We start from the raw sequence: 25,449 nt of genomic DNA on the forward strand, positions 1-25,449 counted from the left end.
TGTGTGTGTGTGTGTGTGTGTGTGTGTGTGTGTGTGTGTGTGTGTGTGTGTGTGTGTGTGTGTGTGTGTGTGTGTGTGTGTGTGTGTGTGTGTGTGTGTGTGTGTGTGTGTGTGTGTGTGTGTGTGTGCGTGCCATAATGAAGAAATGTGGCCTTGGAGACACCTTCTGTCGTGGTTGGAGGCTGTTTTCAGGTACTTACACATCTGTCTCCATAATAGCATCAAAACTGTGCAAAATAGAGTCGCTAAACTTTACAGGTGTGTAACTGACGACAAAATTAAAAAATGGGTTTAGTCCGCCCATGATTACTAATTACTGAGTAATCATTTAACATTCAAATGACTTCTAAGCACGCAGGTCAGTTCAAATAGAAATGCTATTACATAAACTGTTATATATACTCCTCTCTTCTACAGTCTGAAATGGCCTGAAGAAAACGCATTTGGAACAGGAGGAAGTTACTTTACTCAGTGGGTTAAAAGCTGTTGTTATGGTCAGGGTGGGTGGCTGTGCTGCGAGGTGTGTTTTAAAAAGTTGTTGAGCTGTTGTCATAGCTTCAGGAGTACTTTTCCTTCTGCTGTATCGCTATATTCACAGCTCTCTGTCTATGTTTTTATTCTAATAAGTGGCACACAACCCTGTACTGAATACAGTGCAGGGATCGCCACGTTAAAAAGAGAAAACACATTGAAGTCTCTGGAACAATCTGCCGAACCTACCAGAGAGTCGTACAAACACAAGCGATTTGTAGATACACATGTCAGTCTGCAGACATTTAACAAGCAACCATCAGAATGTGCTGACTTTGAAAGAGGGCTGACTTTCAAATGTTTGCTCTCTGCGTGTTCAAAGCTACAGGGAGAGATCGCATATCTACTACGCGACTTACAGATGCTTCGGTCACAAATGGAAATCAGAGCGAAGGACATGAAATTGCATGCTAAACTCCACGGATGATAACAAAGACAATCCCAACGCAAGAATTGACACAGAGGCTAGTTGCTTAGAATAAGTTATCCTTCGTTATTTGACGGGGTGAGAGATGCAGCTTCACCTTCCATCCTGTTCAGTGAAAACAGACTTCAGTAATTGAGCAATTTCAAAGTTGTTACTACTGAACATGAGAATTTTGCAAACCGAAGGGTTGTGTGGGTGCTGTGCGACTGATTGTCCCTTTCACTTTTCATACAAACAAGCATTTTCCATATTTTTAATGACAGCTTAAAATGTTTGTCATACAGGCATGTGGCAAAAGCAGCGGTTCACTCTTGCAAAATAATCCAAACCTTTCAAAGGTTTTGCTGAATGAATCAAGTAATTATAGCTGTTGCAATGGTTTTTCAAAAGATTGTACTAGGCCTTAAGTCAGGCGACAGAGCCAGGAAGTAAATTAGGAGAAAGAGAGAACATGGCCGACTCAAAGAGGAGGAGACACCGGTGGGAATTTGGGCCGGCGAGTTTAATTCAGAGTTTTTTGATTACACATTTCTGAATCATGTCAACTCTGCTGATTCTGCTGCAGTGCGATGCCAGAGGGCAATCATCTCCCACAACATCGACTCTGATTCAATGGACGCAACGCAGATGAGATGTGGAGACATAAAAATTGTTCAATTTAAATAAATGGCCGTCATCACTTATAGACACCGAATACAAAAGTAAATATTCACGGCGACGATGGAGTTATAACAACCATAAACATAAACAAAAGCAAATAGTCATAACTCTCATACAGAAAATGATTAAGATGCAATAGGGAAACATACTCTCCTAGACTTTGGTAGAGCAGAATAAAGTGCCATGCTTGTATTGTTGAGCTAAAAAATATTTAATTATCGCTGAAGTTTGTCTTGTGCAGATTTGTCTCTTGCTACAAATCTGAATTCAGTATAATTCATTCTCAGCAATCATCCCAGGCGGGTCTGGATTTGCAGCCACGTTCTGCCAGTGGAGCCTTAAATCAGATGTTGTGATGCTGCCCTGCTTCAATGCCAATGATGAATATGTATTTTCCCATCAACACCCTGTGCATGAATTTTTCACGATTTCTAATGAATTGCCTCTCGTTCATTTTCGGTCCAAAGAGCCATTAAATATTTAATTATTTGAGAAAATGTGGCCTGTCAATTACAGTCGAGAGGGGATTTCTGCAGGATACATACTGCATGTATCATATTGTACTATTTTATAATAAAATAATCTGAGATATAATAAACAAATATATTTAACGGCATCCACTCATCTAATTTAAAAGTCCCTGTTATATAACTCATGATGTTCCATCTTTCTCTTGTATATCTGCGTCTTGTATCCTCCTGTTCTACGGTTGATTTACGTTGATGGGGATTTATGATCTGGCTGACTTAATTGTTAATCATGCTGAGTACGCTCACACGGAGAATTACTCCGTCAAAGGGCCATTTGATTAAATGTCAATGTCTTTTAAAATGAACAGAAATTGGAGAAATTCCAACATGGAGATATATGACAGGAGTTCGATATTCAATATGCTCTCATCCGTCGTGCTTCCTCTTTTACTTACAGACATGTGAAGGCCAATATATCAGTCTGACATCAACTGGACTTTTTCCCCACTCAGCTATATAGAACAGTGGGTTAGCCAGGTGTGGTCAGAATTAATTGAAAGGTATAAAATGAGAGTGATTTACATGTTGATGTGTGGGGGGGTTTGACTGAGTTCTTTGACTTACTGAGGTTTCCTTCATTTGGATTTGCACCCAAACACAATTGGGCATCTCTCCTGTGATGTGTTTTCTTTGGCGATGGAGCATGAGGAACATATACTGTCCTTCGTGGGACCGTTCCAGAGATATATGGAGGAGAAGTAGTGAAATGGAGAGGAGGACTTCATGATAGAATGACAGATGGGGAGAAGGGGGACAGGAGGGAACTGAGGTCCAGGCGATGACAAATTTAGGGGATTTGAGGAAAGATGGCTGACAAAAGAAAATCGGTATATCGGTAAAAAAATGTTGTAGTAGGTAGGAAGGTGAAATTGGAAGATGAGGGTAAAGAAAAAAAAAGTGAGTAAAAGTTTAGAGGTTAAGTAACGCATGTAATGTAAAGTTAAAGGAGGTGAGTAACCGTGTGACATCACAAATTTAGTCGGCTCCTTTGAAGCCACAGTTTCTAAATACAAGCCCTGTGCATTGCTCTGAGGATTGAGTGCTTTGACTTTCACAGTATTCACTTACCACCTAGACCTTGTAATAAATAGAAGACACAAGAATCTCACCTTCTATAATAGGGGGCTTTTAATGCTCACATGCATGGCCCGGATCTTTACGACTCTGAAAATTGTGTGTTCTTTATTAGAGGTCAGTGTGAAAGTGATTCAGATGGGCAAGGTGAGATGGCAGGACAGATAAAGGATAACATAAATGGATGATTTTAGTGTGAAGGGTGAACATGTGAAGAGCAAATTAATAGAAAACGTAAAGAGAAGTGGCGATGGGGGGAAAGCAGAAGGGAACTCAAGCATTTATGTACAGAAAATAGACGGGATTGAAATGCGGTTTCTCTCTAATCCCCGGTGTAAGCACATAAGTAGACAAAACACAGAAGTATGCAAAATATGAGGTACTCCACACAAATAACACAACATAGTACGCAGTCAAAAGGCACAGGGTAGATTTAGGATGTGAATAGTGCAGATGTGAGATGGTCGCTGTAACAGATTAGGCGATCACAGAGTCATAAATTCTTACCCTCACTTAGCCTGAGAGACATTGCAGACTACATTTAATCATCTACCACTCTCCCAGGTCCACTTGTACCATGTCACTCAAAAATCTGCATTACTAAACCATAAAGTAACCAACACATCACATACTGAAATCTCTCTGCACCTAGACTTTAATTTAAAATGCATTAGGCCTTGTTTAAAGAGAAGGGACAGACCTGCACATATCGTTGAAGGTGAGCATTAGGAAGGACAGCCTCTTATTAGTGCTGCCTATAAACAACCTGACATTCTTTATGCAGTGAAGCTGGGCACCGTCTCTGTGAGTGTGAAGGGGATAGACCTATGACTGGACCTGATTTCACTCAAACAAAAGACGATATATATATATATATATATATATATCACTTTGACAGAATGTGTCATCGGAGTTGTCAAACCTTGCAAGACAAAAGAAATTTGGACAATCTCGTCTTTTCGTTGAGATGTTCCACGACACCTCCTCTCACTCACCCATGGAACAAGGACAGTTTGCTGCAAGTCTCTGACGTCACATGAAGCAACCGTGTTCAATGTGTTGCTCACAGACACTCCAACATGTAGGCTGGAGGATCTGGGGATCAAACTGTCACTACTGTGTTCAGTGGACACCTTTGTGCCAGCGCTAAGGCACAGTTGTCCTCACACCTTTTGCAGCTTTATAATCTGAACTCAATCCAACCAACACAATTATTTTTTTTGCTCTGGGGTCCATCTCTCTCTCTGAGGAGGTGTCACCCATGTTGTGGTGCATGTGAGTATTTGTATTCAGACCGCACGCACGCACACACGCCTGCTCGCTTTGTGAGAGAGACAGATTTCTCTACCCACCATTTTCCTGCACAGTTAAAAGGGCACTTCAGGGGCTTGGCTGTAGTTCTCTCCTTGAACTTTATCACCAGACAGAGATGGCATTAGGTTCTTATCTCAACAAACAGGATGTGTGTATATGTGTGTGTTTGCCTGTGATGCGCAATGACATTAAGGTTTTTATCTGCACATGGAGGTGGAAGCACAATGATTATGGAGCATTACTGTTAAAGGACTGAAAGGTTGGTCATTTGTGTGTGCTTGTGTGTGGGTGTGTGTGTCTGTCTGTGTGTCTGTGTGAAGAGCCCCAAAGGTTAGCACTATTGACTGCCACCAGTACAGCCACTAATGGGGATGTCAGTAAGTACTTTAGAGATGATACAGATATGTGTGTGTGTGTGTGAGAGCTTCCACCACATTTCTTGCTCCAATGTGCTTATCTGTTGATTTTGTCTCTGGCCTCTCTGCTGTTTCCCTGCAACACATGTGAGCACACGCACGCACGCACGCGCACACAAATACTTTACCTCGCCAACGCACTTTCAATGCACCTGATGCCCTACAAGCATCCTTCAGATCCCTTCTTTTCCACTATATTTCCATTTCTATGAATTTATCTTGACTTTTTAAAATGTATATCTCACACACAAGCACACATAGCTCTTCTAGATCACCTCTCTGTATTATTCTGTTTTTTTTCTTACACTACTTTTGACATGCATGCTTTGCAGTTAGTCAGTTAGGATTATTATGCTTATTTTGTATTTGTGTACATAAAAATAAACATCACATTAATGTTGTGGGGACTGTTGGGTTTCTCGATGCAGTTTAAGCTCTTGAAAACTTTTAGTTCAGTCATCTTTTCGCCAGGGATATATGAAGCACTTTGTAAACCCTGTTTAGACAAGTGCTAAACAAATAAATGCATTATTAATAGTATTATTATTGTTAGTAGTAGTATAAGTAATATTATTATAAGGGTAAGCCAATCAGATGCAGAGAAGTGTGGGTTATACTTTCATTTTAACGTCCCGGGAGCGTTAACTATTGCCTGCTGCCTACCTGTCATTTTGTTCTACCTCAGTAATAGCTCAGAAAGTGGCTTCTTTTAGAATATTCAATTAATGGACTTACAGGAAAGATTCAGCAAACTTCTCTATGTTTTTTTCTTTTGGGACCACAAACAGCCTTGTGATGCTGAGTCAGTGCTGTTAGCCAGACACTAACGTATGTGCACATCCCCAGTCGGAGAGGATCTACAGTCCTTAAGCAGATTTTGATAGTGAAATTTGAATAATGTTGATTTTATTATAAGCCTTGCTCACTCAATCATGGAGCAGCAGTTAGTAGTTTTATATGTCACCGTCAATAACGCCAGCAATTTATCCATAGCTGGACTGGAGTGCTTAAAAAAATGACAGCAAAGATTAAAAGTATATCCACTAATCCTGGCAGCCCCACACACCAACTACACACCAACACACACACTCACCTGTACATCTTTTTTAATTCCACAGGTGTGGGTCTCAATACATGCCACAGATCATTATATCAAATGATGACACACACCTATAAATATAACAAATCCATGCATTATTCACAAGGTGAGTAACAGAGGCAAGTGTGTGTGTTTGGAGGGAAACAATTGAATAAATGGGATGAAACAATTTAACACTTTTCCTTCCATCCTCCTATCCCTCCCTCTACTTCAACTGCTTGGAATATGGAGCGCAATTTGGGTTGCTGCATCCTCTGGTAATTTTAGTACTCAAGTCCTTATGGGATTTGTGCTATTGTAGGTGTATTCAATGTGAAATTGGAATTGTCTCACATGAAAGGGGGAGGAAAGAGAAAGAGTGAAACAGTTGAAGCACAGTGAAATCAGAAATGAAAAAGTGCAGGCGGAAAATTTGCGCAGTGAAGAGCAACAAATGGGAGATGATGGAGGATCTGCGACACCCCGGGAAGAGAAACCAATAAAAGCATGGGATTTTTCAATTGAAGCCACGGAGATCCTGTAAGTACAGTCGACAATAAAACAAGAGTCTTTTTCAAAAGCCTCTTACACTGTATGGCTGGATGGCCACAAACAGCATAGTGGCTTTTTAAGAGGAGCATCTGACATCTTCACTCCAGTGGAATTCAATCTCTGTTTGTTTTTAATTCTTGGAAAGAGCTGCTCATATTGTCAACCTACAGATACAGATATCTGAAAAGTCAAAATACAAGGGAATGAGTTGAGCTCCGTGTTCAGAAATGGAAAGATGTGGTCTTGCGATTAAAAACATTTTTATTTGATCAGAGCCTAACCAATAAGAGGACAAATCAGTATTTGAAAGTGTAGACACACACTTTGGCTGTTTGAAGTTTTGTAGTTTGTCCAATCACAATTGTTTCTTCCTCAGATGTTTTCATTATCAATACAATGTTTACAAAGAAACACAGAAAATATTTGCATTCATGCTTACATTTCATTTCTTTGTCAGAAGGATTTGATGACAGGAAACATTTTTAAGGAAAACATTAGTAGTGGCAATTTTCTAATCCCCAATATCTGTATTTGCACCAATCCCAGGAGTTTCATACCCTCCACGGTTCTGGTTATAAAACAAAGCTATTTTCTGTCCTGCAATCCCCTCTCCAGGTGTTGTAGGTTCATATCTCTGAGGACACACACAAACACACAATTTTTTCCAATTTTGAAACGCTCTAACCCATGCAGTCCATCTGCTGTGTATGTGTGTGTGTTCGTTTTGGTATTTAAAGTGTCCACAGTAGTATAGTGCAGCTGTTTGAGTGTGTGTGTTTGTGTGTGCCTGCCTTGTCTTTTCTTCAGTAAGTAAAACTCACCCATACATTTCATTCTACATTGGTTACTTTGCCCGTCACTTGCAATACGAGCGAGCTTGGACTGCACTTTCAAATAACTTGCAGTGCAGTTTCATGTCACCCAACTATTTCAGTATTATTGCCGATCGGGAGGAGGTTTGTAATCATATGTCAAAAGCTGGTGCCACATTTGTTACTTGCCCGGGAGAAGAGTCATAATTCCTGGACAGATGGTACATTCCCTGCTCCCCTTTGGTTCAATTTTTCATCTCACCTTTTATTTTATGTCTTATTTCCCATGTTCACCTCCACTTTACTCCCATTTTCTTTTGTTTTTTCACCCTCCTGTCTCCATCATTTACAGCTGTTTTCTCCTCAGACTCTTTGGCGGCGCAGTGATCACACTAGGTTTTTCTCCTCCTCATGCATTGAGGACGTGTTTCGCTCCCTTTTTCTCTCAGACACACCAACATACACTGTTACAGATGCCTGGCACCTCGCGGAGTGTCACGTTATCTCCTTCTCTCAGGTCTCAGTAATAGGGTCGGACTCAGGGTCAACTAGTCTCTCCACTGCAGGGCTCTGCAGGAAATAGAGGAATAGAATGATTTTATAATTGAGGCGCTGGAAGATGTAATCTGTCTTTAGGGCCGTTTGGGTATTAGCTCAGTGTTGCTTTGATTTGAGGTCACAATGTCCCCCGGCTTTGATATTGCAGGAGGGTTTGGTAACAGAGTTTATGATGCTTTTTCGTGGAGCATCTCTGCATGTTCCCACCAAAGAGTTTCTTAAATGTATGGATGTAATTTCATTTACTGATGGCCTTTTTATGTTTGTGCCAGTATGTGAGGTGTTGCATTAATGTGCTGTCATTAGGTATATAACACAAATGAAGGAGAAAATAGTTTCCTTGATACAGATTTTGAATTGCAAAAGTTTTGAATGGCTCACAGTTCAATGTACGTGTCATGTTGCAGCTGAATCTGTGAGGTCTGCGTTGGTGGTAGCTACTTCATGAGCAATAGCTTGAGCGAGCCAGTGGCAGATAGTGCAGCACATAGCAATGCATACATACTGTATATCTACACCACATCAAGTTACAGATCTCTATATGAAATGTGTAAAAAAAGTTGGGTTCACAATGATATTGTGGCGGGACAATAGTCTGGACAATTAAGGGGAAACGCTTGATTGGGTTTGGTATTGGTTTTCTCCACGTCTATAAAGGTACTTTCATAATTCACTCTTTTTTTATCCTTAGTTGACACCGACATCATCACATCTTTTTTCCCCCTTTGCTGATTCTTCATTTCAGAGAATGTCTTTAAATAGTTCCATCCTTCGGGAATAATGTTCTGCAACTAATGTCTCAGTAATGCAAAAGTGATGCTGTATAATTAAGATACGTTTATTTATACCAAACACATGCACAGACATGCACAACACACTCATGCAATCGTAGGTAAATTTATCCTCTGCATTTAACCCATCTGGTGAAGGACACACAGAGCAGTGAGCAGCCATGTACAGCGCCCATGGAGCAGATGTTGGGGGAGTAAGGTGCCTTGCTCAGGGGCACTAGACAGGGTAGGGAGAATTCTCTTGGATTTTTGGACAGATCTTTTTTTGTTGTTTCTCCGTGGAGTCTAACCAGAGACGAACCAGAGACCTTTTCTGCCCATTGTCCAAGTTTCTGCCACTAGTCCACCGCCTCTCAGAGTGTTACATCAAAATAAGAGAGGCACATGGTATTTTTCCATGAAATATCAAAACAATCTCAACAATAGAACAATATCCAAAGGTCTATTAATTCTGATTTGATGAAGATTAGAATAATGAAATATTGAGTAATTAGCTCAATTTCATGGCTGAGAGCATCCCCTTGCAGAGTTGCTAAGACCTGGTTTTGTAACATTGTAGCACAGTCTCTTTAAGAAACTCTTTTTAAACTAAACCGAGGAAAAAATAATCCTGTCATTAAAGTGGTTTATGGCGAGCTGCAGGCAGGTCGGAGTTACCTGTAAAACATAAGTGTGCAGTGGGGTCAGCTCCTCCGGTTGACAACTTTAGCATATGCTTCAACCCCCAGAGGCCAGATCAGATGTGTAATTGAGGCACATAACATCTGCTGCGCTTCACCATATACAGCTGGTTATTTCCTTCATTGCTCACTCATTCAAACACCAGCCCTTCACGCCGTGACACTTACATGACCTATCTCCCTCCTCCCAGAGGTACAAGCTTAATCTTGTCTTGTGAGGTTCCTATACGCCCACACTGCTTGCACTTATTCTTCCTATGGAAGAATATGACTCAGAGTGAACCCATATGCAAAAATCGTATGCTCCGAGGCTCCAACCTGGATGTTCCCTGGCTGTATTTCAACAAACCCTTAGCATAATTGCTGTGAAATGAACCCTGTATTAGCAGAGATTAGCAGGAATGAACTGCACTGTTAAATAGCAGCGGAACAGCATGATAGACTTTGACCGGGCGAGGCTGACAGCGGCAAACCTCCTCACACTGTAACACATCATCACTGTGACACATTATCCTTTTACAGTGAGAAAGTGAATTTTATAAATGACAAAAATACACATATAAATGGTGAGGAACAAGGATCACACTTGCTGTGTGCACTGCTCGTTTTTTAGCTTTTTCCCAGTGCTGTTAAGTTACAGCTTTGCTCTTCTGTCGATGTTCAGTGCAGAATCGTTATTGACTCAAAGACTCATCATTCTTCTGTTGTTGTTATAAGTTTTGTCATTGAAACATTATTTCGCAGCAAAGATCAAGTTGGCTTTGTTGTTTTGTTTGTGTATTTCTGTCTTTCGCTTGTTGTCCATTACTCCATTCCTGAGACTAAGGACACTTTCACACCAACTTATTTGGTTGGCAGCTTCAAACATTTCAGTTTAGTCTGAACCAAATATAACAGATGGTAAAGTTGCCTTGGACCACGGCCCGGAGAGACAGATTTCATCAAGTTGCGAACGTTTGCAGTCGAAAAAAAACACAAATGTTTGCGCTTTTGGACCAATGGTAGGAAGTTCATTACAACGGCCACTAAGGTCAAATGAAATGAACCGCTTTATTAATTATATCCATTGAAAAGGAAAGACAGCTACTAGTGGAGTTGACAACACATACATGTCAAACGCTCGCCCATTCACAAAACAATAAATGTGAGTTTATCTGCAGACACAGGCCACATTGGTGGTTACAACCGGACATGCGATACATTACAATGTAAAACCTAAACTAACTGGATCATATTTAAACAATGTTAAAAAAACTTGAAATCTCAGTTTTTAAAATGCCACAATAAATTACAGTGAAAGTCATGGTGTTTGTATATGTGGAGTATAACATAGGTCTATAGTGAAGACAGAGTGTGTATGGTGTTGTTTCCTCTTTTCATATGCTGCACGTGTGCGCTTTTTTGCATGATTGACACACCTTTATCTGGTGTCCTGAACAGTTGACCTGTGGTGCATTCTTCATATAGTGCAGGCAGGGAGAGGAGTGGGAGGATGGGAGGACAGACAGCGTACAGATCACGGGAGGTCGAGGAATCATTTTATATTGGTTGGAAGCTTAGTCGACCTGAAGAAGCCGAGGTGGCTTACAGAAACACTTCAGCAGCCCGGACGGCACACCTGAACACACACTCGTTCTTCCTCTTTATCACAGACACACAAGTTTTATTCTCCTCCTGCGTCCGTCCATCTATCTCCATCTGCTTTGCTCTCACGCTCTCAGGCAGACATTTGCTCGGCCCACCTCTCAGTCCTCTCATCTGACCTTGCTATAGGTAAATTCAGTTGGGATGAGTTCTGACTTTTTAGGGCACGGGTTAATCTTATAAATCACCCGTGTTCTGCTCTCTTCTGGCCTGTTTTGACCTGCACTGATATGACCCCCATCAGTCGAGCCACTGAGCTAATGCCGCACGTTTTTGTTGTTGCCGCCGTTGTTGTCAAGATGTTTTACAGAGGCCAATAAAAGCCTGTAATGTAAATATGATTGCCTGGTCTATTGGCTCATATTCTACTTTTAAACGTATATTGATATTGCATCAAGACGAGTAAACAGCTCTTCTTGAAATTATTTTCTTGTGCTTCCATGTGTAAAATATCTCCAGAAAAGTCTTTTAGCTATTTTACTATTATAGCCCCAGTGGCTTTTTGTGAAGTAGGTGTGCAGTATATGAATCATTGACAGGTGAAAGTGTGTCATGATAGTGGGTGATAAATTCATTGCACTTCATGAGGAAGTATTTCCTAATGTTTTATTGGCTGTTTGAGTACCATTAACGGGACCTGTGCCAACTAAATTGTTATGTGAACATATAGATGTGTTACTTTTTTGTAGTATGACTTATTTGCATCCCCCTTTTTTTTCTAAAACTGGAAACAACCTTTGCTTGAAAAGGCCTCAGTACAGCACATACCTATAGCAAGGCCCCTGTCCATTTGTCTAGAGTTACAAGTATATCTTTTATGATTGGTCCATGTCCTTTTTGTAGTTTTTGGGTTATTCTGCCGACAAACCAATCAACAAACCAACAAATGGATCTGGGTGACAACACAACCTCCTCTGCTGAAGTCAAAGGCTTTTAAAACAGAAAAAAAAAGCAAGTTACCTTTCAGTGAATTATTTGAAGCCAGCCAGGGATTAACTGACCATAAATTGTTGAAGGTTTAACCTTGAATCGTTTATTCACCCGACCCAGTCAGGGATGTTTACTGTAAAGGCATTTGTAGTGACATAAATGCCTTTTGTCCTGTCTATGAAGTCTGACTTTATTTAATGTACTCTCTCGTTCTATTAATGCTCAGATTTGAATCTGATTACAAACAATGGCATGTGTAAGCATAATGCAGATTGTGAGCTTGTGCACTTAATCTTGACATGAACATGATTGTGGCATTAACCAGTCCTTCTGTAGCTTGATGGGTAGATGGAAATTTAATATGACGTGTGGACATGAATACAGGAAAAAAGCCCTTCCCCCTTTTAGTACTGAATAAAGCTGATAGTAAATCAAATAAAGAACATGCACAGACATACACACAGTCCCACAAAAATACACAAAGCTGTTTACCTTAGACCTATCAAGACTGCTTATTCTATTTGTTCCAGCCATTGATCTTTTCATATCTAAATGTCAGGTTGCATTTCCTCATATTTGCTGGGACTGGTGGTGGTGAATGTGTGCAATTTTGTGTTCATGCTTGCCTGTGTGTGTGTGTGTGTGTGTGTGTGTGTGTGTGTGTGTGTGTGTGTGTGTGTGTGTGTGTGTGTGTGTGTGTGTGTGTGTGTGTGTGTGTGTGTGTGTGTGTGTGTGTGTGTGTGTGTGTGTGTGTCAGCCTATACAATCCCTTTCTGGGCATGGCAGTGCTTGCATCTGCGGTTTGATCAATAAACTGAAAGGCCGATGTGTGCTCTCATACCCTCACGTCTTTGGCTTTTGTGTACACACACACACACACACACACACACACACACACACACACACACACTGAGCTGAAAGATGATACATGTGTTGTGCGTTGGCCCTGTTACCCTTTGCCATCACAACACATACTATCAAAGACCTTTGCTGTCCAAGCATTATATTGTATGTCAGACTGAAAGAGAAAGAGAGGAGACAGGGAGGGCAATAGAGGGAAAGAGAGAAAGAGAGAAAACATATAGTGACTGAAAGATGTCTGCTGAGAGGACAAAAAAAGTGAACGACTCTGCCGTTTCTCCCCCCCCGTATTCATCAGAACATGAGTGATTGATCAATAACACCGATGGTGTGTGTGGTGGGTGGGTGAGCAGGCCAAGACCTTGTCAAGATGAGGTCTGGTGGCTTTTGTTGAGTGCGACAGCTCTCGGTCGGCGTGGCGTGCGTGTGCATGTGTGCACGTGCTGGCGAGAGAGACACGCAGGGAGCTACCTCGTCAAATGGGGTTTGCGGAGACTCTTCTCGAGCAATCACTGAAAAGAGAAGAGAAAAAAACGTACGCTCGTTAATGAACACAGACACACGACGGCAATCTGCATTATTCAATATCTTGCTCGCTTTCTTCCCCCAGCAGAATACAAGTGCCACCTTTATAGGCTTTGAAGACCACTGGTGTATGACCGCGGCAGGAGCGGACTAATTAAACAGACAGTAATGGAGGTGATTTAGGGTTATTAGTTTTGGAAGCAATCACAGAGGCCTTTGACACCCCTTTGCCTCATGTCTTGGTATGGTCCCGTGCATCTAAGACTTCATTACATCAACCTCTGTTTCCTTAGGAGCTACTATCTCCTTTTATAATGTTATGCTGTTTAGAAATGTCACAGTTTTTTGAGCTCTTTTTGATTTTAAATGTGATGCTTTCACTGTAAAAATATATTAATATTATAATTACACTTTTTCCAAAAATGTTTCCCTTTGTTCCTGCTGCTCTGCCACATCGAGCCTCAGAGCTGAAGAAGGTCAACCAGACACCTTCATACCTGAAAATGAAAGCTTCCTCTACTATTGCCTGAGGCATCATGCGTTTGGGTTGTCCATCCGTCCGTCCGCCTTGTTGACATCCCAGGCAGAATGAATTGATTGGATTTTCTTGGTCAAACGTCACTGTGACCTTACAAAACATGACTTTTCTGCGTCTTGGGAACACCTCCGAGGAATCCTTCCAAATATGGAGCAAACATTCACTGAGATTCATGGAGGTTTATGCCACTGTGATTTTGAACAACATAACATATTGTGTTATGCGTATAAACTACACTGGTTGACGGAGGCATACAACCACAGGGCAGTAATTCTCGTTCCTTATTTATTTTGCCGGGTTATGTGACATTTTCACACCTGCTACAAAATGTTCACAAATATACTAATTGAAACTAAATAATAACCAAATATGTGGCACTCAAGATCACCGTATACATTTGTCTATTTTTTCCAAAGAACTAAACTCTTTGTGAGCACACTTAGTCATTTTTAATGGATTTATTAATCATATGCTTCTTTCAACCAACACAGTCTCTGCATACTTTCATCAAAATGTATGACATTGCTCCGCTGTTAGTGCATTCCTTTTATGCATGAGTGGCCTCACTACACTATAATAGATTTATCGCTTACTTGAGTTTCCATCCACCATCATGGCGCTGAGTGACACTCTGAGAGCAAAGTAGTCTTCCCAAGCAATAACCCACAGATAGGACACACAGCCGTCTTATTTTTAACATTGGTATTCTGGGCTGTGTGTATTTGCTTTGTGTTAGCTGATGGTCTTTGTGTGTCCATGAGCTCACAAATCATACTGAAACTGTTATTTTCCATTTTCCACTGCTTGAGTCACAGCTGTCACAGACCAGATGTGTAGGTGCATGCGTGTCGAGCGAGTTTATGTTTATATGATAAGCAGCTATCATGTAATCTATTTTTACAAGATGCTATGTGGGTGCATGTGGTGCAACACAAGCCTTTGTGTGCTAAGTGTGCATGCCAGAGGAGTTCCCGTTTATGCATGGGTGCGTGTCTTTGTGTGTGTATGCTTGTTTTCACGCCATCGGTCAGAGCTTAGTGCTCCTCTGCCAAGTATTTAAATCCATACAGCAAAGCAGTGTTGTAATGCACTGCCCTCTGCTTGACATTGGTTCTTTCCAACATACAATGCAGATATGCACACAAAAACACACACACACACACATTGACATCAAGCCACACAACACACAATCAAGCATGCATGAGACGTACCAGGGGGAGTAGTGTGAGTGAGGCGAGTGACATTAAGCCTAAATGGCAGTGGTGACATGCAGCAGTTATGATGAATCAGGGAGAAAATGCCTCAGTTAGCATGCACTAAATGCTCGGTTCATAAACAGGGAGGGGGAGGCTGAATGGGGGAGACGGGCTGAACGTAAATGAAGTGAGAGGACGAGTGAGGAAACTCCTGCGCTTGTTTTGAACGGTGGTAATGTTTTAATGTGTTTTGTAACAGATTTCTGAGACATGCAAATTAGACACAGTGAGAGGAGTCTGTGATTAGGCAGGCGAGAGCGGGGGAATGGAAGAGGAAGGTGCAGAGAGGTTACGTAGCTCACTAATTGATGAAAGGGAGTGCTTCAGTGGGATTGAGGCGCAGGAGCGGAGAAGAACAGAAATCTCTGCAACCGTTTTGGCAGGCAGGGAAGAGAAAGAGAAGTCCAGGTGTTCAGGATACTGTACCTGCCGATAGATGATTGGAAATCTTGTGCATTATAGATTTATAATTCGTATTTAACAAATTACAACTTTGATTTGGTCTTCTGAATTCTAACAGAAAACTCCACGCAGCATATTTGAAGGATTGTCTAAATAACAGAATTGGTAGTTTTCTTGCTGAGGGTTAAGGGCAGAGAAGTCCGTACCTTGGAAACCTTATGAGAATAAATCGTATTTGTGAATATGGGCTTTACAGATAAAATGTAATTGATTCGATCATTTTAATTCTAAAGCAGGAGTATACTTGTGTCCTATCTGTCCTTACTTTCAATCTTTTCAATGTCAAAAATAAATGAAGAAATCAACAGCACGAGAGACAAACTGTGAAACCAGAGACAGAGTTGTGCTCATTGTATGAAGTCTTATAACAAATATCATCCTATTTTATGAAATCCGCCCTCTTGACTTGATGCTTTTCAGCAGCACAAAAGCTTTACAGACAAGGAGGAGAAAAGAAAGGATCGATACTTCATCTGAAGGGAATTCAATAATGAAAACACATTTGTTAAAATGAAAATGTTGTATTACAGCTAACACAACCATATATATTAAGTGTCCTTTTTCATCAGCATCTTCTTTCTTTTGGTCTCTGCCGTCCCCCATCGCCCATGCCCACTTTCTCCACTCTATTACTTTACTGTCTCTCTGTATATTTGTCGTTGTCTTACAGCGTTCAGGTGGAAGAAAAGATTTGAGATGATAACAGTAATCCTGCTCCTCCACCTCAAGACACAGACACATTGACCCCCCCATGCATCCAGACACAGAAACGCCAATTAATTACCGTAATCAAGAAGGATGCTGGGATGAGGGTTGATAGCAGGGTCTTTTTTTGTAAGTGTGCCAGAGGAGGCACGACCACAGCTTTGCAAATAGAAGCACTTTTCTCTGAGAAGATGACGTACCAGCGCCCGGACATGCTTCTGTTTTTAGATGTTTGTCTGTGTAATGTATGTATGGGTGCTTTAAGTGTTGAATCGCAGCTTGAGCCCGCACGTTTAAGCGTGAAGCCTGGATATGCCTAGTTTGGAGGGTGGGCTGTAGGCTACTTGCTTGATTTAATCACAAATAGTGCGTGAAATTAAATTACACAACTAATTTTCAATTTGGAGCCCTTTATTCAATAGCAACACCCACTTTCCCCCCTTAAGCTTCCCGCATAGTGTACTGAGGCAATGTCTGCTTTTGCATTAATATAGTTTACCCTCTCATATGCAGGGACACAAACAGCCATATACATGAGTATGCTATAAAGGCATATTGAATAAAAGACAAGCAAAATATAGGAATTGCTCTTGTCTCCTTGTGCAATTTGAAAACATGATGTTTGTGTGTGATTGTATTGGTGTGAGTGTGTGTGTAGTATTGTTAAATCTGCCCTACTGTTGTCAAGTCAGGTCTTGGTGTGAGCCCCAGGCTTTGACTCTCTTGTAAGCCAACATCACCCAGTTGCCAGAATCAATGATTTTTCCTCTTTGTTGGACTCCTCCAGGAGTGACAGGTAGCCGAAGACGATTACAGGATCACAAGCGTGTTTGGCCGTCCTGTGGCCACTCAATAAAGCGCATGCCAGACTGGGGCTCGCAGTGGCACGATGTTGCAGATCAGTCTTAGTTTCAGTGTGTGCTCCCAGACTTTGAGCAAAGGCTTACTCATATTGACACCGAGTGATTGGATTTGTTCCGGACCACAGAGCCATTGTCCGTATGATCTTCTGGCTTCAAAGGAAGTGAGAACTGGGCAGAGATGAAGCTTTTGTGGAGAGGTCAGAATCATCTCTGTGGAGGCACGAAGGAACGGTGCCCAGGTGACTCCTGCCCACCTGCAGTGTTGGCACAGAGTTCATGACAGCTTTTTTATTTTATTTTGTACATGGAGACAAACACGCACATGCAGCCACGCAAAGAAGGCTGTTTGTGGTGTTTGCTCTTGTGTGTCTGTTTGTGAGTTTGTGTGAGTGACCGAGCTTGAGAGAGTGAGCGTATTGAACACTTCCAGCCCCTCCGGAGTCATCTCTAGTGTTAGGTGTCTGCCCTTTCGCTAATTAGCTTGAAACATCTGTCCAGACGGCTGCCGGAGGGTGGTCATAATGGGAGAAGTGGAAACGCTCACATCCGGCAGCACTTCAATACAAATAAACATGCATCGACATTTATATATTGACCATTTTGAAATTCTCCTGCATACACACAAACACACACACACTCAGACATAGTTTTATATTTGCATGTTTAAAAATGACATTATTTACCAATAATCCTATGTGAATATGTACTAATCTCCTAATTAGCACCAAGGGAAGGGAACATGGGGATGGAGAGTAACAGCTTTGCAAACCTCTGTCCTCTCTCCCTCCTCCATTGCTCCAAATTGCTGTTTTTTGCAGTGCTCCAGTAGACAGTGACAGAAATAACACGAGAGATAAAAAAAAGATGAAGAACCCACAGTATGCTCGTGATTTAAACCGTATATTTTCCAGCTGCGCTCCTGAAAAAAGGCAAAGTGTTAAGAAAAGAAGAAGCAGAGACGCGGACGGACATGAGAAATTAAGTCAAATAGTGTATTTTGCGCCCTCTTTCCTGCCGTGCATTCCTTCTCTGTGTAGCAGCCATGTTTCCTGCAGAGGCTGTATTTTATGGAAGCCGTCAGAGTTAAAATGACGAAGTTTTATGGAGACTCTGTGGCAGATTAAACCACTATTAGCCATGCTCCATCACTCTCTCCAGCTGTTGCCTTTTGTTTACGGCTAAAAAGTGTTTTATGACACGTGGTGCCATAGTCACCTCGACAATTATAGCTAATGATATACGAGTGGCACTGTATTTTTACACCGGCAGTAGAGGGGGAGAGGGCGGCGGCAGGCACAGAGCGAGAAGTGAGCGAGTACAGGAGAGCAGAAATTACGGGATGAGAAGTGCGGCAGTGCCGGCGATAAGAAAGGAGAACTGCAGATGGGTGGAATCGGGAGGGAGAAGGAGGTCGAAACAAGTTCTGACAGGAGAAAATCCAAAAGCAAAGCTAAAAACAACCTTATTGCTCTTATCGCAAGTAAATTACACAGATTGAGTGATGTGTCTTACCATTATTTTGTCAAATGTGTGTAATGAATAGAGATGATTGAAAAGAAGATAAAGAGTGTGGGTGATAAATTACAGTGGTTCTTGGTTCAACCACACGTATTTACTGCTGCACATACATTTTTCTAAGTGGCACCATCACTGATTAGGTGAGGTGCACATGTATCATTCCTTGTTTACTGTTAGCTCTATAGCTATCAGCCACACCATTGAAATAATGTTTGTCGTATAAGCACATTGTGCACTTCAAAAAAACTTAGAAGTTAAAGATTTTCAGCAAATTGTATATATAGTCTTATTATTAAGTTTATTTAAGAAAAGACAGGGGATCAACTTGGCTCCATCAGATTTTGGCTGAGGCCGGTGCCCCCTCAGGCCCTTCTCCTGGATACACCCATGATAAAATCTCTTCCCCAAGACATAGCTGTTGTCATAACATCATTTCATTTATTCATGTTGTGAACTGGAAAACAAGGAGAAACAGGAAAAACACTGGGGGGGGGGGGTAGAAGGAGATGAAAGTAACATGGGTAAATATATCTCAACATCCTGCTGGTCACAGACAGTGATTGAGAAGGGATGTCCGACACTGACAGAGTTCAGTGATAACAGGAGAAACAGCCACTTGAATCATCAGCTAGAGAGAGAGAGGTAGAAAGAATCACCTGCTGCTGTTTATAGGGACATTATAACGTTAGCTTACTGACAGATGTTGTGCAGATGTACAGTGGGTGTGTCTGGAGCGCCAAATGTCGTTGCCCTGTGTGTGTGTGTGTGTGTGTGTGTGTGCGTGTGCGTGTGTGTGCGCGTGCGCGTGCGTGTGCACGCACAGTTGCTCTTTGTTAAACGTTGCAGCAACGTTTAACAATGGTTTAGCTACTAGTAAAGAATTGACACGTATAAATATTAAAGTTGGGTAGTTAACAATTCATGCAAAAGGTTTTCTTTTTCCGAGTCTGTGTGAGATAAGGAGACCAAACACAACACACCCAACGCAAGGCATCTTCGCTTGTTTCAGGCAAGCACAGTTGTCATTGGCCGTCCATCGCTTTTGCTTTTTCTTGTGAATGCAACCACCTGAGCCCCCATGGGTGTTGGTGTGCTGCTGTCTTAAGGCCTTAGGTAGCAATTGCACACTTGACCAACAAACACCTGGTCTAAAGTCAGTGGGAACAGTGTTATGTAGGGATGCACCGATATGGAAATTCTTGGCCGATACCGATACCGATATTTAAAATAACAATCTGGCCGATAGCCGATACCGATACCGATATTTGTTTATTTTCTTTTTGTTGTTATTCATTCACCCTTTTGTGTCAGAAAAATAATTAAATCATTATTTAAAAAGCACTATTTAAAAAAGGTTCAGCCCTTCATCACTCTTATCTTTTAATGAGCACAAATTTAATCAGATTTATGAAACAATCTTTGATTTAACTAAACTTTATTTAACAGAGACATATTATGCCCATTTTACCGCAAGTTGAAATGGTTCCTTGGGATCTTAATGAAATGACTGTAACATATTTTGGTCAAAATACCACAAGGATAATTTAAAACAGCACGTTTTTACCCTGTCTAAAATCTCATTGATTTATGGAAGCAGTATTGCCCGTTTATTAGATGTGTTACGCCTTCTGTGTGTATGCCGTATGTTGTCAATTCCCTTGTTACCTGTGCATGAGACAGATGAATAGAGCTGATAGAATATCGGCCGCTACCGATGTACGACCGATAAATCGGTGCACCCCTAGTGTTATGGCTTACATGCACAATGGCTTACATGCACAATTCAATTCCTCAGAAGCCTTCTTTCTTACTGCCTAACAAATCCGCTCCTATATGATATCAGTCCACCAAATTGCAAGGGCACCTGGTTGTTAAGGGAGAGGTGTTCTGATTAGTATATTGCATGTTTATGTGCCCTAAACACCCAATTGATCGAAACACAAAACACAATGTAGCGCAGCACGCTTATTTTTTCTCGAGTTACAGTCAATTGGATTTGGACAAACCCTCAATACACTTGTGCTTCAGATCATTAAAATAGAGCCTAAAGGAAGGGACAGAGAGAGAGAGAGAGAGAGAGAGAGAGAGAAAATTCTACTCACAGGTTTGTCTATTGAGACCAAAGTTGTAACGCTGACATTTAAGCGTGAGTTTATGTGGGAGTTTTTGCAGTTGTTTTGTCACAGACAAGCAAGTTTAGCCATTTCTGCGGTGTTTGAAGAGAGATTTGGCAGATTACTTGAGCACCTTTGATACAAGCTACACACTGAGTTTCTGCTTTGCACATTTCCATAATGTTCTCTCAAAAATATTCACACTTCAGACACAAAGAATCGCATTATCCAAGACGGAAAATATGTTTTAAAGGGATTTATTTTTCTTTAAAAACAACAACAACAACAAAAAACTTCTTGTCTTGCAACTTCTTCCTCATCTGTCACCCTGTCATATATTTAAAGCTGATTTCTCCCACACCAAGGATATTCCTATAACTGATAAGGATTTTAACTCTAAACATGACGCTGTGTTTTTGTGTGTGTTGCAGGTGGTGGAGACCAACCTGGTGGCTTTCGATTGTCACTGGATCCTGATAAATGAGGTGAGTGCCATGACAATGATTTATGGATCCTGTACTGGGTGTTCCATCAGTTCACCTTATTGTTTCAATCATCCTGGGAATATTTATGGTTTTAGATCCGGAACCCCTCTAATCTCTTCACTGTCCTGGATGTTTGAAGGGGAAGGGGGAGCTTAAAAAGTTGTCGACTCTGTATTTTTTCAATCCATCCGATAACACACAACTTGAAGGGCAATTTAGTTTACTTTATAGAGCACATGCTGCTGTGGGCCACAAGAAAAGAAGAAAATACATTACAGTAAAGTTCCTACATATTTTATGCACACCGCTTAAGCCAATTTACACACACTAAGCAATTTCAGACATGACAAAGGTGACCTTTAAAGAACATCTCTGATTGAGCATAAACACAGATTAGCCACAACATTAAAAGTGGTAGCAGATGCTGTGGCAGATTGGTGTATATCTGTGGTGTGTGGTGACAGAGCAATGTGAACTTGTTTTGTAGTTTCCTCATTTTAATGCATCATCATTAGGCAAAAATAAACCAATCAGTTGGTTCATTAAATATTAGGATTCCCCAGTCTACTCCACAGACTGCACAGTTTTTGTCCGATGAAACACTTCTCATTTCCGTTCAGCAATCACTGATTATTGCTCCTTAGAGAAACATAATTAAACCTTAACATTGTTTCCTGTAATTTCATATTGATTTTAAATAGGAGCACAACTTTGATCTTGCCTCACGAGAAGTCCCCTTCTAAAAACCACTTGCATCAGCTTCATTCGTGTGTGTTTTTGTGTGTGAGTGTGTATGTTTGGAAGCGTGTGTACACTGATAGCTAATGCACTGTGTCTTGGTGGCCTTGGGCTTTGCAGTGAGCTGGAAGGACCTAGCAGGGAGTCCGAGCTCCCACACACTCACGCACCAACATGAGCTGGTGCTCAAACCCAACCGTGTGCACAAGATCACGTACTGAAGGATCAGCAAAACATTATTTACAATAGGGAAAATGGAAAAACTTGTTTGGTACAAAACAAGAAATAGTTTTCTCTCTCTCTCTCTCTCTCTTTCCCTCTCTCTCTGTTTGATTTTAAGTCATAACCTTTTACTATCATAATGCTGATAAATGCCACAAGGTTCAGCAGTCCCATTGCTTGCCGCAGTTCTACAAAAGTAGGTCTGTTTGTAACAAATATAAGCATGCATCAGTAGTCTGCGGTGACTTCTAGGCAAGCACAGCCGAGGAGCCAACCAGCACCAACCACCATCTCATTGTGATATTCAGCTGATTACCACACTGACAAGAGAAATGGAGCAGACATAAACAAACATGACAGTAGTATTAGTAGTAGCAAATCTCTATTAAATGCAGGACCTGTTCTAGCTAATGATTTCATGTTGTCTGTCTCGATCTCGCTCTTCCATCTTGCTGCAATGTACTTGGACATAATCACCTTTCTGCACTCTGACCTTTCTGCAACGTCAAACCAACTCTTAAAATATACACTATCTAAGATGCCCCTTCTATTTTCGAGATACTAATCATTAACTGATAATGACCCAGATTTATGTTTTGTAGCCTCAGGATGAGGCCTGCAGGTATTCCACAGGGAACCCAACATCTTGATTAACAGATAGAAAAACATATGAATATGTTAATTAGAAAGCAGAACACAATTAAAGTGCTTGAGTTTTATTTGTTACATTGTTTCATTACAAGGTGGTGCAATTAAAATCTTTTCGAAATGAAAAGCGGATGCACAGACATCTTTACTCCTCGTCTGTTTGCCAAGGAGATTATTAAGACAACTCATGCAGAAATGAAACAAGCATCATTTTGGATGTTTACTTTCTATTTTACATGCAGCTGTGCATGACTTTGCTAATGCACACAAATTTTCTGACAAGATCCCAGCTTTTACCCTCACTTATCAAAAGTGCTGCTCCCTTTAAAATCTCAAGATTTCATCAAATTGACCAAGGCAATATCCTGTTGCAACAACAGATGAGTCAGTAAACAACCAGAGGAGAGGCCAATAGATCAGATCCTCCATGGGTCAGAGACCCTCTCTGAGATCAGGTGTAAGGAGAGAAGTAGCTTTCTGTTTTTAGCTTTAATGGTCAAGTCGTGCTTACCTGGCTCGTGCTGACGGAACAGCACTGTATGTATGACAACCATTAATGCTACAAGGAGAACCGATCACCTTCCGACAACCCCTCAGTTTTGTTTTTCTCAAATGCCAATACTCTCGGGTAGTGAGGGAAAAGAGTGAGCCTTCCACCTGCACATTAATGAAAATGGCAGCTTTTCTACCTTGTATCAGAGGGAGAAACGAGGATAGACCTGTTGAAAACAGCCATTCTGTATTTGTCCCTGACTTCATACAGAAGCTGTCATGCCACTCCTTTGCTGATTGAAATGGATGTGTTTACAATTGACACTCCACTCAATAGCAGAAATGTTCTCCTCCTGACAGGCTGTCTTTATACACTTTGTTTGGCAGATGGCTTTGTCAGGCGGCCTACTGAGCAGTCCGTCGTTACCCGAGTGCCTGGTAGGCTAAAGTCACATCTAGCTGTCTAATAGACTCCCTTCATATTCATTGCATCCTATCAGGCATCTGATGTTGTCTACCACTCTCCGGGCCCTCTGACAGCGGCCTGCTCTTTGCTGAGCTTCCTGAGAGGTTTAAGATGTCATTCTGCAGCGTGCGAGTATGTCTAGCAGCATGTAGCCTGTAACACATTGTACCTGCTGCCTTTGAGGAATCAATGACGAAATGCTGTCTGGCAGCCCAATGCTCGCTCGGTTGGTAATGTCTAAGCAATGGTGGATTATCACTGAAGTAGTGTTATTATAATTATAGATTTAAAACTAAAAGTGTCTGGTACGTTTCTTGCCAGGTCACAGGTATGAATTACACAGTTTTTAAGCTTTGTACAGAGGGTAAGAGTGGAAGCTGGTGTTAATGTAAAAAATCTTGTTAGTGTTATTACTCCAGTTCAATTACAATACATGCTTACACCTGACACATGTGGAATTACAGCCCCTTCATGCTGAACAGTTGACAGCAATGTTAAAATATAGCAAGAATCTGTGAATATGATAGAATGAGATTGGGCCATTAGACTAAATGGGAAGGCTAAACCCTTTCATCTTATGCTTTCTGTACACAGGGTTAGGGTTAGGGTTAGGGTTAGGGTTACCAGCCGCTCTCATGCAGGGTTTTGGATCATTTTAAGAGAAAAGATATTTGGAAAAACAAATGTGGCCCATCTAAGCTTATTGGTAATGATGAGGAGAAAGGGAAAGAGAGATGAAGGCCAAGAGATAAGTGGTGGAGTAAAAAGAGCTTATAGGAGAGGGCACTCCCTCTCTCTTGTACTTTACTGTACTAAAAATCACAAACACCTTCGAAAAATCTAAACTAAAGCTTTACAAATAGTTGTAAAACGATAAGAAGTCCTAGTTCTGCTTATCAGGATTGAAGTTTAGTCACACGTTGTTCTAATGCGAACAGAATATTATCACCATGTATGGAAAGTCCTCTGCTGGAGTGTTTAAAATGGATGAGTGGCTGTAATGTTTTGTCATTTGTGAAGTCTTCTAGTACTGGTTATGTAGAGAATGAATATTCCTATGTGGGAATATGCTTTCTCTCCCTGTGGCTTATTATGGATGATGGGGTACTGTATGGTTGTCATAACTCTGCTTTATCTACAGCCAGCAGTCAGACAGCCCCACTGAGGGGGAGTTCACAGTTATAATTGATCATCCTTCCTCTGCCTATCTCCTACGTTCTGCTTGGGATGAGGGAGGATGCCGATGAGGAAGAGAAATAATAAGGAGCAGTCATGGCTACTCATTTTCTTTTAAGTTTGGAGGAACTCCACTGTTGACCTCAGTCGTTCTGATTCTCTCAAGAATCTTTCACCCTCCATTATGCTATCTGTCTTCATCTTCCCTGTTGCCATTTTCACTCTTTTTGTCATCATTTTTTTTCCACTTAATTTATTCCTGTCTTTGTTCCCCCAAAGGGGTGGATGTGCATGGTAATTAGATAATACAAGATTAGGCCTTTCGGTCATTTTGGCTCTTAACTGCATAATATCCTATAAAAGCTGTGCAGCATGGGTATTTT

At 41.2% G+C, this 25,449-nt stretch overlaps 1 protein-coding gene across 1 annotated transcript in view; it reads left to right on the forward strand.

Moving 5' to 3' along the window:
• grid2 (glutamate receptor, ionotropic, delta 2) overlaps window positions 1-25,449 on the forward strand; it is a 425,270-nt gene that overhangs the window by 262,373 nt on the left and 137,448 nt on the right. Inside the window, exon 5 of the mRNA XM_062385076.1 lies at window positions 21,271-21,324. Coding sequence (XP_062241060.1) covers window positions 21,271-21,324 — 54 coding nt within the window. The remainder of the gene's footprint in view (window positions 1-21,270; window positions 21,325-25,449) is intronic.

The sequence above is a fragment of the Platichthys flesus genome, chromosome 3 (genome assembly GCF_949316205.1).
Source record: "Platichthys flesus chromosome 3, fPlaFle2.1, whole genome shotgun sequence".
NCBI lineage: Eukaryota > Metazoa > Chordata > Actinopteri > Pleuronectiformes > Pleuronectidae > Platichthys > Platichthys flesus.